A 16,189-nucleotide genomic window follows, 5' to 3' on the forward strand; every position below is an offset into this window, starting at 1 on the left:
ATTATATAGAGTCACATCCCTCAGTTTTTTACATGTCTGCTCAAAGCCTTCCATGCCCTAGAGAAAGCTGAGCTTGAGTGTCCAGCTTTGGCTAAGGCATTAGGGTAATGGCTAGGGAGCTGTCCTCTATGTTAGAGACAGGGAAGCAGCCCAGGCCCAGTGTGGGCACGGAGCTAGAAGAGGATCGAGGCTGCCCTTCCCCAGCTTCTCGAATGTTTCAGTTTCCTCAAATGAGGGAGGGTTGCCCTAGGTGTCTGAAGCTTAATAAAGACTTTCTGAGATTGTAAGCCTGGTGCTCAGCCTGAGGACTCACCCCAGAAGGATGGAGGGACTTGGTATAGGAAGAGGAAGAAGGTAATATGTGGCAGGGAAGCACATTCTCATTGATGAGGCACAAGGCCAAGGCTGGGCCCCACACTCACCTCCCGGCATGACGAGGCCGACATCCTGTACTGTGAGCACTGACAGCTTTTCCTCTGAGTCCACGCGGATGACACCGTAGGTCAGCCCATGCATGGACAGCACACCCCGGCCTGGAGGCTGGTTGCTGTCATCTGTGGGCCTGAAACCACAGGTTTAGGAGTACCGGTAAGCACACACCCATAGACATGCCTATCAGCAGGTACATACACAGGCAGGCAACCACTTGAGGGCTGCAGCCACCTACCAGAGATGAGCTGGCTGCCACACAAGGCTGTGTTCAGAAGCACTAGCTTGCTCTGCTATGATCTACCTCTGAGCCTAGGAATTGCACCTTTGAGTTCCCAGGTATTAAGAACACCTTGGAAACAGAAAGATAGTGCTCCTCTAACCTCCTGCCCCTCCCTCAGGTACACATAGCACAGAGTCTTGGATCCATCAAACCCTACTCAATGCTCTGCAAAGTCTGGCTTTCCAGACTTTGGAAAGAACATACATCAGATCAGTGTACAGAGACAATGAGGATCCTGACTGTCCAATGTCAATTCACATGCACACTGTTTAGGCTTATACTCAGTTATATATAAGAATCTAGAATAAGATTTAAGATATGCCACTCTGGCTGCCAAGTTTGAAGGAAATTATCTGGATGACAGTCCTGCTGCTGTAAAGCAGTTTGTGGGTCCGGTGGTCCAGACTTAAAGGACAGTTTTGGAAGACTACACATTTACTATCTGTCTCCTTGCTGCCCATGGGCTCTTGGGGTCCGGCCCTCCCCTACCTTCTGGCCTCAGCTCACACTCCCTCCAATGCCACAGCACAGTCTCAGCCTGGTGCTTCTGCATTGGTTTCTGCCTCTACTCAGAATGTTTCTCCAGTTGACATCCACACCACTTGCTCTCACTGCCTTCAGGGTTTGGCTCGATTCTGGCACTTATCATCTGAGAATACACCTGCCCAACACTCTCATCTCCAAAGCAGAGGCCATCTGACTAGGTGTGAGGCCTCCTCAGTCAGTCTAACCCTGAGAGTAGGAAGTTGTTGGGTTACTCACTGCCATGTGTCACCCCTGGAATAGTATCTAGCAACAAATATCAGTTAAGTAAATAAAAATACTTCCACAATCATAAATTTTATCTCTGATGATTAAAGAGTTAATGTTTAGTGAAGAGACCACAATTTAGGTAAACATCACATTTGCTTCTGCAATTTCCCATATACAAATCTTTAATGTAATTTTAGGATCTCAAAGTTGAACCATAAATTTGAGTTTGCTATTTAATATTAAGATAGTGTTAAGGTTTATAATGAACCTGAAGACAAATGGGGCAACATGAAAGTTAAAATGTGCATCAATAAAAAATCAATAGCCTTCTCATACACAAATAACAGACTCACTGAGAGAGAAATTGGGGAAACAATTCCTTTCACAATAGCATCCAAAAAAATGAAATATCTAGGAATTGATCTAATGAAGCAAGCAAAAGACCTCTACACTGAAAACTACAGCACTCTGAAAAAAGAGATCAAAGAGGATATAAGAAAATGGAAAGACATCCCTTGTTCCTGGGTAGGAAGAACCAATATAGTGAAAATGGTTATACTTCCAAAATTGCTATATAGATTTAATGCAATGCTGATTGAAATTCCAACAATATATTTCACAGAGCTAGAGAAAACAAACCAAAAATTCATTTGGAACCAGAAGAGACCTAGAATAGTAAAAGCAATTCTAGGCAACCAAGACATGGCAGAGGGTATCACAATCCCCAACTTGAAATTATACTACAAAGTCACTGTTATAAAAACAGCATGGTACTGGCAAAGAAACAGACCTGAGGATCAGTGGAATAGATTAGAAGATGCAGAAACAACTCCAGACATACTCAGCCACCTCACCTTTGACAAAGGAGCCAGCCACCATCACTGGAGGAAAAATGGCCTACTTAATAAATGGTGTTGGAAAAACTGGATTTCAACCTGCCAAAGATTAAAACTAGACCCATATCTATCAACATCCACTAAATTAAGATCGAAGTGGATTAAAGATCTAAATATTAAGACAGAAACACTAAACTTGCTGGAAGATAAGTTAGGTAGAACTTTTGAAGACAGTGGCATAGGAAAAGACTTTATGAACAAAACCTCAGTAGCATGGGAACTAGTGCAAAGAATCAACAACTGGGATCTCATCTTATTAAAAAGCTTTTTCACTGCAAGAGAAACCAACAGAGCTAAGAGACAACCCACAATGAGGGGAAAAAATTTTTAGCAGCTGTACCTCAGACAAAGGACTACTATCTAGAATATATAAAGAACTTAAAAAAAAAATCAGACCTCCCAATTTAAAGACCCAATTCAAAAATGGAAATCTGAAATGAACAGACATTTCTCAGATAAAGAAGCAACAGCAGCAAATAAACATATGAAAAAATGTTCAATATCACTGGTCATTCGAGAGATGCAGATGAAAACAACTCTGAGATTCCACTTCACCCCAGAAAGAATGGCTGCTATCAAGAAATCAACCAATAACAAATGTTGGCCAGGGTTGTGGAGAAAAAGGAACCCTTCTCCATTGGTGGTGGGAGTGTAGACTGGTGCAACCATTGTGGAAATCAGTGTGGAGATACCTCAAAGATCTAGGACTAGAGGTCCCATTTGACCCAGCTATTCCTGTGCTGGGTATCTTCCCCAAAGAATTAAAAGAATCATACCATAGTGATATATGGGCACCCATGTTCATAGCAGCACAGTCTGTAATAGGTAGAGCTTGGAAATAGACCAAGTGCCTATCAACTGGAGACTGGATAAAGAAGATGTGGGGTTTGTTTTTTTTAATAAAGTGGAGTACTACTCAGCCATAAAGAATCAGAAACTAGAGACATTTATACGCATCCATAAATGGATGCACATTGAGGCCATACTCTTAAGTGAAATAAATAGGACAAAAACCGAATAGTTTCTCTGGTGTGAGAAACTGAAAGTGTAAATAAGGATTAAAATAAATAACTGGTAATGTGAAATAGGAAGAAAAGGTCCAAAGGGGTAAGGGGAAGTGGGAGGGGTAGTGGAAAGGAAAGAAGGGAAAGGAAAAAATGTGAGAAAAGGAAAAAATGGAAACAAAGTTTTTATAAATAGGGAAGGGTGGAGGAGTTGAAGGGAGGGCAGGGGAATGGGGAAAAAATAAAAACCAAGATACACCATGTAAAGGTACAAGTTCCCAATGATAAATGTAAATGTATTGTATACCTAAATGTACCAATAAAAGAATTTAAGGAAAAAAAATAAGTTAAAATGTGCAAAAGGAGATCTCATTTGAATCAAATGGTTGTTGCATTAAAAACACACACACAAAGTAATCTGGAAATATTATTCTATATGTAAGAATAAAAAAGTGAAGTGCTAATCAGGTATCAATATCTACCTAAATAAAAAGAAAATCACCAAAATTACCTAGACCCAATGAGTTCAAACTCTAAAATGTTTATTACTCTCCTGGCCTTTTACTTTCCAAAGACCAAACAAATCAAACTAAAACGAAAAGCAGAGAAGTTGTCAGAGGCCCTGCTGCCATTTCCTTCTACTTTAGTCCCCTACAAAGACTCAACATAAAGTCAGAAATGACAAGCCTTCATGTCTCTTCTGAGCTAAACTGTTTTCACCCCAAAACACTAAGATATGGTAAACGTCTGCTGTGATAGATATATCAGTTATCCTGATCTGATCACTTCACACTGTACAGATGCACTGAGTCAATTAAAAAATAAAAATATATTTACAAAAAAAGGATAACTGCTGGTTACCTATGATACAAACTTATCTGGAAACAGGATCTTTACAGATGTAGCCAAGTTAAGACGAAGACATACTGGCTCAGGCTGGACCCTAAATTCAGCACTGGCATCCTCATGAGAGAAGAGAGATGGAGGGAGAATGTCAAGTGATAAAGGAGGCAGACAGGATTGCCACAGGCCGTAGGAGGCTTCCACCAGCTGGAAGGAGGCCCTGTACAGATCAGTCTCAAAGCATCCGCAAGGAATCAACCCTGCCCACACCCTGATTTTGGACTTAGCCTTTTGAACGAGAGATTAAATTTTTATTGTCTGAAGCCAGCCAGCTTGTGCTTCTTTGTTATGATAGCCCCAGGAAGCTAACACACTGATGCAAAATCCTGACCAGCCATGACCATCCCAGGTAGGAGAAGATTCAGAGCACCATGATGTGGTTACAGGAAATTATAAACCAGATCCAGGTTATTCTTTTACAATCCAATACCAGAGTTTGTTGTCTTTGTCACAAGATCCTCTTCCAAATTTATAATAGTTAAGATGCAAGATTTGTAATATTTTAAGTTTATAGACTGTGTTTATTACAGGAAGCTTTTTATGTTTTTAATTATGTTCATAAAATGATAGTGATGAGACTGAATATACACACATGAAATGTAAATGAGCGACCTTGACCTTGTATCAATTTAATCTACCACATACATTTATATTTAATAGATTTTCTTATCATTCTGAGAAAACTCTGACCTCATGGTTCTTTTCCTTCATAGTCACAAAATACATACAAAAGAACAGGAAGAAGAACACATGGATTCCTGGACACAACAGTCAGCCTCACTACTCTACCTCCCCAGTCTGTCCCCACAGATGACAGCATTCTCTGGGACACCTGGTGAGGCCAATGGCCTCTTCCTTCTCAATGACCAACCTAATGGCTGTGTGGTATGCTCTGCGTGCCAGAATTGCTCTCGCCCTTTTACACATGTGGACTTACTTAAACGTTACATCAAATCTATGCAAGCACTATTGTTCCCCAGTTTCAGATTAGAAACCTGTGTCTCAGAAATGTTAATTTAGTGTCAAATCAGTGGTGGGGCATGGTGGGATTCAGACCCAGAGAAGAGTCATGCCCAAACCTCACCATTATTTGTCTCCCTCTTGGGCATTCCCCTGCCTCCAGCCTTGGGACACCATGCATGTCTTATTCACTGCAGTTTCCAATAAAAACTTAGATCCAAATGGCATGAGTAACAAACATGCACACTCTTAGCATGGCAAACATAAGGCCAAAACAGCAGCCCGAATTTGTGCTCTTCCTGCCTTTGAAACTTGCCCACTGGTAACCCATCAGTACTTTCATATGCAAAGTTCAAACATTAGTATCTACTTACATATAAATTAGTTGTATACATAAATATATTTACTTTCAAAGAAAAACAAAATTGCAACATGCTATTTTGCAAGTTCCTGTTTTCACCAAATATATCTATAGTTCTTTCCATATACATGTTTGAGTGTGTAAGTTAGTATGTGAACATGCTAATAAATTAATGTCTTAACTGCTACTCAGTATTCAATAAAATGAATATATGATCATTTAATTTCATTCTATTTTTATACAGTGGGGAATATTTCTGTGATGTGCATCTGAAAAGCCAACAGAAGAATCCAATAGCATATATATTTAAAATTATAAGAAAGCCCAAAACAATGCCATTTTGCATTCCCCACTAACAGAATGTGAGTATATTATCATTTTTCCAATTTATTAGATATGCATGTAGCACCAGCAGTGTATATAGTATTTATAAATGCAGTGTTTAAGCATTTACATATGTTAACAATGTACTTTGTTTTTTTCTGGTGCCAGGGATCAAACTAGGACCTTGCGCTTGCAAGGCAAGTGCAGTGCCACTGAGCTAAATCCCAGCCCTAAAAATGTACTCTTTATAGCAACCCTATGCAGAGATGAGGAGAGGTTGTGTACAGCCCAAGGCCATAGCTATGGGCAGTGCCAGGCACCAAACTCAGGCAGGCTTAACGAATTGTGCTTTTAACCATGGGCTTAAGCTACCTCTTAGCAGTATTTGTTTCTGTATATTCTGGCCAGCAATAAAAATCAAACATAAAAAATGTTCCCAATTTGATAAGTAAAACACCAATTCTCATTGATGTTTTAATCTATGTTCCCTAGATTACTGATCTAGTTAGATTATCTTTCTCCATCACCATTTTCCCAGGGAATAAAAATTCCAAGTAGATAAACAGTGGAGAAGTGAAAAAACAATCCTGACAAGCAGAATTCACAGAGCTTCAATACCATTTACTTTAATAATCAATAACAGTAAATTAAGTAATGGCTAACAAAGGCCTGGACCCATTTGTCAACTTTCAGACTAAGTTCCAAGATGAAATAAATAAATGGTGTACTCATGACCATGTGGCTCCATGTGTCTCACAAAGAATAAGTTATGAGAATAATCATGTAAGCAATTTCCAGGAATGTAAGAAGGCAGCTTCTACTCTTCAAACAGACACAGGGGGAGAAAATGATGGAACTATGTATACAATATTGCAACTATGTGGAAAAGGAAATACAGAGAAAGGAGCTTGTTCAGCCTTAGCCATGTGGCATCATGAGGAATGTGCTCTAAGAGAAACAGCTTCAACTAGTGTTTACCACTTAAAAATATGCCGGGCATTTGTTTTAACTTATCACAGCATTTCCAACCTCTGTAAAACATTCGATAAACCTTTGGCTAATCTTGCTGTGTAACACCTGAAGAAATAGCTGCCATAAATTTCACTGAACACATCCACAGCTTGCTACTCCTGACAACAAGCAAAGCCTGGCTGGGCTCCATATGCATTAACACAAAACAAATGGAGTCAAGTAAATAAGCAGCAGTTAGGATGATTTCCATTCCCAGGGTTTAATAGAGTAACTACAACTATATGTGAAAAGCTTTAATGTTGTCATTCACCGAATCTTTTTGCAAGGGGAAAACAAAGGTCCTTCAATGCTTTCATCTCTTACAGGTAATCTCCAATTTAGTAAGTTTCAGTCTAGGAATAATGACACATTTGGAAAGCAAATGTGTATAAATGTCCTTTCCTCCTCTTTTTCCTTGTCTTCAATATTTATTGTAGTATTTTTGTATAATAGCTGATAACAGAACACACACAAAATATTATTGTAGTAATACTAGCATTAATAGCATTAATAAGAGTTGTTGAATTCTTACTATGTGCTAGACATTCTTAAGCTCTTTAGTGAGCCCACTTAGTGCTCACACAAGCTGATGATGTGGGTACTGCTCTGATTCTCATTTTACACATGGGAAATCTGAGTCCGAGAATGTTAAGCACTGCACATGTTACAGAGCTCGTGTGTGCTGGGGCCGGGGATTTAGCTCAGTGGTTCCGCCGCCTGCCCTGCAAGAGCAAGGACCCCAGTTCGATCCCCGGTACAGGAAAAACAAACAAACCAACAAACCAGAGCTAGTGTGTGAAGAGCTGGCAGAGGAGCCCAGGTTGATGGACTCCAAAATATACTAATGGACCAGGGCATAGGGTGGGAGCAAAGTGCAACTCCAGCCCTGGAACTCGGCAGCATCTTCCTACAGACAATACATCCCCTGTGGTGTGACTGAAGCAGCCTGGTGCCGCACACCTGTAATCCCAGCACTTTAGAAGGCTGAGGCAGGAGGAATGCAAGTTCAAGCTCAGTCTGGGCAATTTAGCGATTTAAGACCCTGTCTCAAAAAAAGAAAAAAAAAGCGAGCACAAGTAGTTCACCTGACATTGCTTCTGTAGGAAATTACACTTGGACTTCAAATAAATGGCTATAATTTTACAATGCCATTGATTGGAGAGTGGGAGTCCTCCCTTCTGACCTGATAACCAGAAGATAGAAGGATATTTTCTCCAGGACAGCCACTCTGCTCTGAATCACCATTCAAGACCAAAGGCTTTTCTTTTATATGAATGTAAAAATCAGCTCTGACTACAGTGCTTGACTGTCTAAACCATGCAGAGACTCGGAATGGAGAGCATCTGGTTTATCTTCTTCTCTAGGAAGACTTAAATTACAGGGAAATGGTCCCTATAAATTAATAGCTCGAGGTAAAAATTCTTTTTACAAAGTAGGGAACAGCTGAGGTTATGCGCTTATTTAAAAAAACAACATTTGCAAGGAACACTGCAGCAATGCAAGGAAAAATTCTAACAGAACTGTGAGCAAACCCTTCTTCAATGCCTAATATGAAATGGACTTTCAAACATACAACAGATAACTATGCTATTTTTCACAGGGAAAGATACAAGGTAAAAAACAGCATACCTCAATATACTAAGTTATGAGTTAATCTGATTCTCTTCCATTCTTTTGGTCTGAACAATACATGCTTGTTATTACTTGTGTCTAGATGCCCTCCCCCCAAAGAAAGTCTCAAGTACTCATAATTCAGACTTTTGGGAGGAAGCTGATCTAGGGTGTTCGGTGCTGGATTAGGGTGTGAGACTGGGGCTAAGGGTAGGTGTGGGAGGCATCAATCAATACGCTTGTAGCCTAGATGGGATACAAAAGGACAAAAAGAAGGCAGGCTGTTGTTGCTTGCAGCTTGTTACCTTCTGATGCCACTCATTGAGCACTTTCTCCTCTGGGATGCCCCCCTGCCTTGGAGCCAGCTGACTATGGACTGAAATCTCTACCAATTGTCAGCTGAAATAAACCATTCCTCCTTTAACTTTGAGTGTTGCGTATTTTGTCAGCAAAGAGGAAAATAACTAAGACAATGCCCATTTTTTTCAAGTGCATTTTAACGCTGCAGACACAGAAAGTTTAAGTTTCCTCAGTATAATTGAGATAAGTTAGGGACCACCCAGTGGGAAAAGGGCTAGGCATCAACTGGTGACTGGATAAAAATGGGTTTTTTTTAATAACATGGAGTACTACTCATCCATAAAGAATGAGAAACTAGAGACATTTATAGTTAAATGGATGCATATTGAGGCCATCCTCTTAAGTGAAATAAATAGGACACACACGTGTAAATATCGAATTGTTTCTCTGGTGTGAGAAATGGAAAGTGTAAATAAGGATCAAAATGTATAATCAATAATGTGAAATAGGAAGAAAAGGTCCAAAGGGGAAGGAGAAGTGGGAGGGGTAGGGAAAGGAAAAAATATGACAAAAGGAAAAAACAGAAACAAAGTCTTTGTAAATAGGGAGGGGAGGGAGGGTTGAAGTGAGGGCAGGGCAATGGGGGAAAAAAATAAGAACCAAGATAGATTATGTAAAGGTACAAATTCTCAATGATGAATGGCATCATATTGTATACCTAAAATGTACCAATGAACTTAATAAAAACAAAAGAAAGAAAAGGGTTAGGATAACAGAATAGACTTTTCTGGTTAAAACTATTACCCTTTGTAGTCTATCATGTTGTTTCTCTCTACTTGGGCTCTTTCCAACAGACCTGTCATAAGACTGATAAAATCACAGAAGATGAATGGTTAACATTATATAAAGAAACTGTTAACAAGGAAAAACTAAACTCTCTAGCATCACTTGCCCCTAGTAGAGTTAAAAATCACTAATTCTGGAGGTCACCCAGCTGGGCAATACATTATTAGGTTCCCACTAGCTTTGGTGTGGGTAACACCTCTCAAGTGTTGGTTATGATAACACCTGACTGGGTTACTATGCAGAAACCTCAAGGGTACTTGTACTGAAAACATCAACTCTTCACTTACCCTACAGATATCTGATAAGTGACTAAAATGGGATAAAAGACTGGTGTCTCTCTCTCTTCATAGTCTGCCTGTTTGTCCCCTTTGCGGACATAACCCTTGGGTCAGATTCTTTGCAGCTCCTCATGTAGGTCACTTAAAAATATTTAGTCCAAGACAAATACAGGGTTAACTCAGCCTACTGCCTGTCAGAGCTGTTATGTGTTATCTTTTTTTCTCTCTCCCTGTCCTCTCTTCTGGCTCAACTTTTGCTTCTTCGACAGCTGCAACAGCCTAAGCATCTAAAGTCCTTCAGCCTATCCTAAAATCTGGACCAAACTACAAGGCCAAAAAGTTTGCAAGGGACAATGGTACCACCTACAAGAGTAATTCAGCAATTCCTAGGACAAGCTGACCATCACCACCTGTGGTCCAAGTGTCATAAGACCACATCTTTCGAAATGGTGTGTTTAACTGGTAGAAACTTACTGGACTTTTACCCTATTCCAGCAACTCCATAAAAGCTCACTGTTTTCTTTATTCTGCAGGCAGCTGGATGCCCGGTTTCTTTTTCAGTGCTGGCTCCCTTCAGCTGAACCCCTTCATTTCCCCCTCATTAAAAGTGTTGCCTATGCATGAGTTCACAGTACTTGGATTAGTTTTGTTTCTACCATCTGAGTCAAAGATCCTGTCATAGCTTTGCCTACCCAGTTTATTGCACAGTCTTTGCATAGTTTTCCTGATATTTAATATTTGTGGTCATAATATATATTAACTGTTTGCAAATTTTGCTTTTCATGTCCCAGTGTTAAGCAAGGGGTGGGGCCACCACCTTAGCTCTTCTCTCTCTGCACCTCCTGTCTCTACCAAAACCAACTCCTGAGCATAATTTAAATAAAACCAAAAAGGAACACATTCCTAAATGAGAGTGGTCAAGATGATTCAAACAGGATAATACAGTCACTTCGCCCTTCAATGGTACTTAATTAAGTCATGTTCTCATTCTGATGATTCTCATCTCAAAACTATTTTCTGGCTGAAGAGGTTTCAAATTTTATCTACATTCTTAGATAAAAGTACAAACAATACTTTAAAATTTATCTTTCTATATTTCAAAAACGAGACTAGAGATCTCTGAGTCTGACTTTTCTGTGAAATCAAAGAATATTTTAGAAAGCCCAACTTCAAATCATGAACTAACTTTTTAAAAATGCTGATTCACTGGTTAAGTCCTAGGAAGAAATCATTTATTTTTAATATCAGATGAACATTAGATAGTGTAACACCTCTTTCAGATATCTTTTCTCTTGGTTTTCTCTCAGCTTATAGTCTAAGATGGACTCTTATTTTACATAATTGTTTTACTTTTTTTGGTACCGGGAACTCGGGTCCTTGCGCTTGCGAGGAAGGTGGTGGAACCACTAAGCTAAATCCCCTACCATAACTGTTACTTTTAATTGCTAATGCATCAAGGTGCTGAAATAGTATCTGATACAGTGTAGCTTAAAAAAAATTAAACAAATTGTTATTTGTATTCTGAGGATGAAACAGACCCAGATAGCAAACAATCTGGTCAACTGGAACCAACAAAATAATATTCTGGCTTTCATTTTTCAATTTACCCTTGTGTTGTAATTCTCTTGGTGAGTTTAGGCATCATGAGTCCATGTCACCCCAATCATCTAGTCTACAACTACTCTTGAGAAAAGGGAAACAAAATGGTATGGGATAGTGACAGTACTAAAGAAATCATTTTAAACATCCGAGTGTCTTAATCTTTTTTCTGTCCCTGTAACTGAATCCCATGGACAGAGTTATTAATAAAAAATAGAGACGTGTTTAGCTCACACTTCTGGAGGCTAGCAGGTTCAGAAACAAGGTGATAACTGACATCTGAGGAGGGCCTCGCACTGCATCATAATGAGGTGGCGGGAAAGTGTACATGCTAATGTCTCTCTTCCTCTTTTTATAAAGCCACTATTTGCCACTACTGGGACCCATCCTGATGTCATGTGATCCTAATTATCTTCAAAAGGTCCCATCTCCACATACCATTAAACCTACTAGTTGGAAGATCAAATTTCCAACACATGCACTACAGGAACACAATGAAACCAGAGGGCTGGGTAAAAACACAGATTCAGATTACATGAGAAGCCAGAGCAGACTTCACTAAGAATTGAGTGATGTTTTGCCATCACTTGGCTGATGGGCATGAAGGTAGGCACGCATGTAAACAGACACATCTAAAGAAAGACACCTGAGGATAACTGTACATGAAGACAGGCACATCTCCCACCCTTGTCCCTTCCAGTTCTCCAACTCATGTTCTTCAAGAAGCCCAAACATCCTACAATGAATATTCCTGATTCTGCTTTGAAAACCACCTTTCTCTGACAAGAACATAGATGGATTAAGTACTAACAATGATCTGCAACTAGCAGTCTCAGCCAACAGCTGGAGGGCACATCACCCCCTGTCTGGGTGCCAGCCCACTGTCCACTACCATATCACCTATCACTAGACTCCTGCTTTGTGTTCTCAGAAGCACCGCTGCACCGTGTTCATTCCTCAGGTGGGATACTGGAGGTTTCGTTGACTCTATAAATTCCAAAACCCTCCAATATATTATCTTTTGTGTGAGACATATTCTGTGTCATTTATAGGAGAAATGATGTTAATATCCTGAACCACCAGTGGGCCTGGCCACTACCCCATGGGGCCAGGAGCTCTAGAAGGATCCAGCCTTACTCAAGCTGGGAATGTTGATCCAGGGGCCACCCAGCCCCAAAGGCTACCTGAGTAGCTTTCTTATAATTACCTCAAGTTTCTGATTTACATTTTTTACAGAAAAGAATTACAAAGTGATGTATGTTCCCATGGGTCCAAAAGTTTACAAATGGTGAACAAATACATTTGCAATTTTATCCTCACTGATTACCATAGATAACAATTGAGTAGCATTTTTTAATTAAATGAACTAAAAGCCAGGCAGGCAATCAGCTGCACTGTGCTGTTTACTGGAAGTCCAATTTCTTCTTCATTATCAGGACAGGATGAGCCATCTCAGGAAGATTATTACAAGAGGACACAATCTGTATCACTTAGATGACAACTGAGAGTAAATGTCAAGCCTCAAACCCCCTTTAACCAGGGAAAATTAGCCCTCGGCAGACCTTTTTCTGCAGCAGTGTAGTATAATGTCACAGCCAAACACTTGGGATGGCAGTGCAGGGAGAAGGATAAAGAATTAAGAGGTGTTATGTGCATGTATGTACCAACTTCGCACAATGAATGCCATCATTATATACTGCAAACACATACTAAAAAATTTTTTTTAATTGAAAAGGGAGCCAAACACTTTTCTTTAAAAAATTATACATGTTAAACAAAATGTGAGAATTGTAATGCCTCCCACACTAGACTTTATAGTGACATTTAAGAATGCATCCATTTCGTTCTTACACCAAAATCTATAGGGAAACTTCCCCAGAACCCACTTTAAGTGGCTTTATGTATCACTTTTTTAAACTTAGTATCTTTTTTCTGAGCTCTTACACACACAAAATTCTTATCAAGTGTTCAGTATAAGGAGGATTGATAGTAATGTGTCTTACTACAGGCAATTAAAAAAAAATAAACTTCCATATTTTTGAGAGAAGGCAACAAGTGAAGACAACATATAGTGTGAAGTTACAGGCCCTAGATCATTGTCCCAAAACAAGAATTTATAAAACCTTCTCATGGAACACATTAATCCACGCAAAATACCAGCACGTAGGGAAATTTTCTTCTATTCTTATGTTACACAAACAACCCAGACAGAACTATGTTGATAAAAATGCAAGTGTGAACACTGCTTTCATCAAATGTATTTTAAAACTGTAAGAACAAGAGAAAAAGTTTAGAATACAGACTAGAACTCTGCCTCCTAAAGATATCCACCACTGCAATGGAGTCGTTGTCACCTAAATTCACCTCCAGCTATCAGTGAGTCTAATTGTAATAGCTAATTATAAAGATTATCCTTTCATATACCAGCATTAAGTACTTTAAATATGTATCCTGTCCATAATAATTAAAGAAATAGCAGCTCTTTTTCAAGCTGAGGAATGTGATCAGGGCTCAAGGAGAGCAATGTGACAGAAAGTCTTGAATCAGGGCTATTTTAACTTGCATCACACTATACAGTAATGCCCAATCCAACTTAGAATGCTCAGATCATTTCTTCTTATCCTCTTCTGCCCCTCAATTTGTTCCTGAACCTGAGGAATAATGCAAACAGAACACTGGCATGAGGGAACCTATCACCATGGATGCCAAGGAGATGGCTCTGGGGAGGGGCTGCTGTAACCTGCATGGAAGACATTTTCTCCTGTGATCACGCACACAGGCTGTGTGCCTCAGGCACACAGGCATAGGGATGTGAATTTCCATGTGCACACAGCAGGTGAGATGATGGGAGACACACTCTGCTCTCATTATCTCTGTGTTTCTGGTCAATCTTGACCATGTAGCCATTTAAAACCCATGTCCTACTCTGGGGAGTCTGGTTAGAAACAGATTTCTTGCACATACTCTCTATTCCAGAGCTTGCCCACAGCATTGGAATGAGCCTTGTCTCCTGCCAAGGGAGCAATGTGGACACACCTCAGGCTGCTGCCAAGACCACTACCTGATTGTTATCCTTCCTCTCACTTTTCTTTGGATAAGCCTTGGTAGGCTGCTGACAGCTGATGACAAGGCACATGTCCTTTTTGCTGCAGCTTTTTCCCAGAAGATGAGATTATAAGAGCATACTTTAGGTGTCAGCTCTGCCTATATCTTTAAATAAAAACAAATGAAAAAGCGGAAAGCCAAAACCACACATAGGTCCATACAAACTACACACATGTCATGTGCCCATGTACACAAATGCACGGGAAAAGGATGAACGCTTATTGACCTCACTTCTGGAGAATGAGAAAGGACTGTCAGAGATAAGTGTATGGGAGGGGACTTTTTGAACTTACATATTTCCAATTTTACTCTAATTCATTTCTTTAAAAAAAATTAGGTACTAAATATTTGCATGGAGACTGTCAATAAGGAAAGACTAAATAGACTGGTAAATCCCATAGCACACGGTAAGCTGGTAATGCTATAGGAAACACAGGGCAAGGAGGTATCAAGCACATAAAAGGGCATTGCAGTTGTCCACAGAGTGGCCAGAGGATGCTGGATGATGGGAGGACATGCCAGCCCTGTGTGAGCCAGGAAAAATGGAGAGGAGGACAAGTGGCCAGGTAAGTGCCAGAGATCATGCATAGCCCTGTGTTCTCCTGTAGACTGTCATCTGAGGGAGGGGCTGCAAATGGCTCTGGCCAGCGTTGGGGGAGGAGAGGGAGGATACCAGGTAGAAGCTGCTAGGTGATAGGCCTGGGTAGCTGTAGGAAGGAGAACAGGCTGGATTTAGACATGCCCTGATGGACTGGATACAGGTTGGGGAGGTATAAGAAAATGAGGAAGAGGAAGAGTTCTAAGCTTCCAGCCTGGGCAACTACAAGCATAGAGTAACCATCACTTGAGGTTGGAGAGAGGAGGAAACAAGGAGTTTTCAATCACTTTTAACAGTAAGAATGTATTTATACATTGCTTCTGTTGAAAATGCTAAAGTAGGAGTAAATAATGGTGACTGGTACTTAAATTAGAAGTCATATCCTGTACGCCCCCTACCCACATTACCTAAGTGGAAAGAGAATTAAGTTTTCGACACACTTCCAAAATCTAAAAGATATGAGTATCTAGACTTTGTGTATTCCTGATGCTAACTTTACACAGTGGTGAAAAACTGTAAGGCTGGCAGTGGTACATTACACACACAGCCTAGAGCCTGAGACTCCACAAGGTCCAGGCTGTGCCTTGTGACTTTAACTCTCAACACTGGATGGACACAGGGGGCACCAGTATTAGTAAGTAGTTATTAAGAGGCACAGGAATTACTATCCTCATTTGTAGGTGAAAAAATTGGTTGTATCTGGTGATAACTGGTTCACGGCGCCAGAAGAAAGAAGTCAATTAAGTCTCATATCTGTCTCTCCTACCAAATAAAGAACCATCTAGAAAAATCAGAATGAAAAGACTTATACAAACTTTCAAACCTATGAAGTAGCAGACAAACTCCAGAGAACCATCACCATATCAACCACGTGGCAAATAACTGTTGGGGAGTGTTGCCTTTCAGCTGGATTTCTGCCCTCTGGTTC

At 40.1% G+C, this 16,189-nt stretch overlaps 1 protein-coding gene across 6 annotated transcripts in view; it reads right to left on the reverse strand.

The window, feature by feature from the left end:
• Nucleotides 1-16,189, reverse strand: part of Dip2c (DIP2 acetate--CoA ligase C (putative)) — a 436,072-nt gene that overhangs the window by 77,596 nt on the left and 342,287 nt on the right. For all 6 annotated transcript variants that reach the window (XM_013075790.3, XM_004854585.3, XM_004854586.3 and 3 more), the window contains one exon: nt 423-562. In XM_013075790.3, the coding sequence (XP_012931244.1) occupies nt 423-562 (140 nt within the window). The remainder of the gene's footprint in view (nt 1-422; nt 563-16,189) is intronic.

This window comes from Heterocephalus glaber, unplaced genomic scaffold, assembly GCF_053883595.1.
Source record: "Heterocephalus glaber isolate CG9 unplaced genomic scaffold, H.glaber_assembly_v1.0 deba00001472, whole genome shotgun sequence".
Lineage (NCBI taxonomy): Eukaryota > Metazoa > Chordata > Mammalia > Rodentia > Bathyergidae > Heterocephalus > Heterocephalus glaber.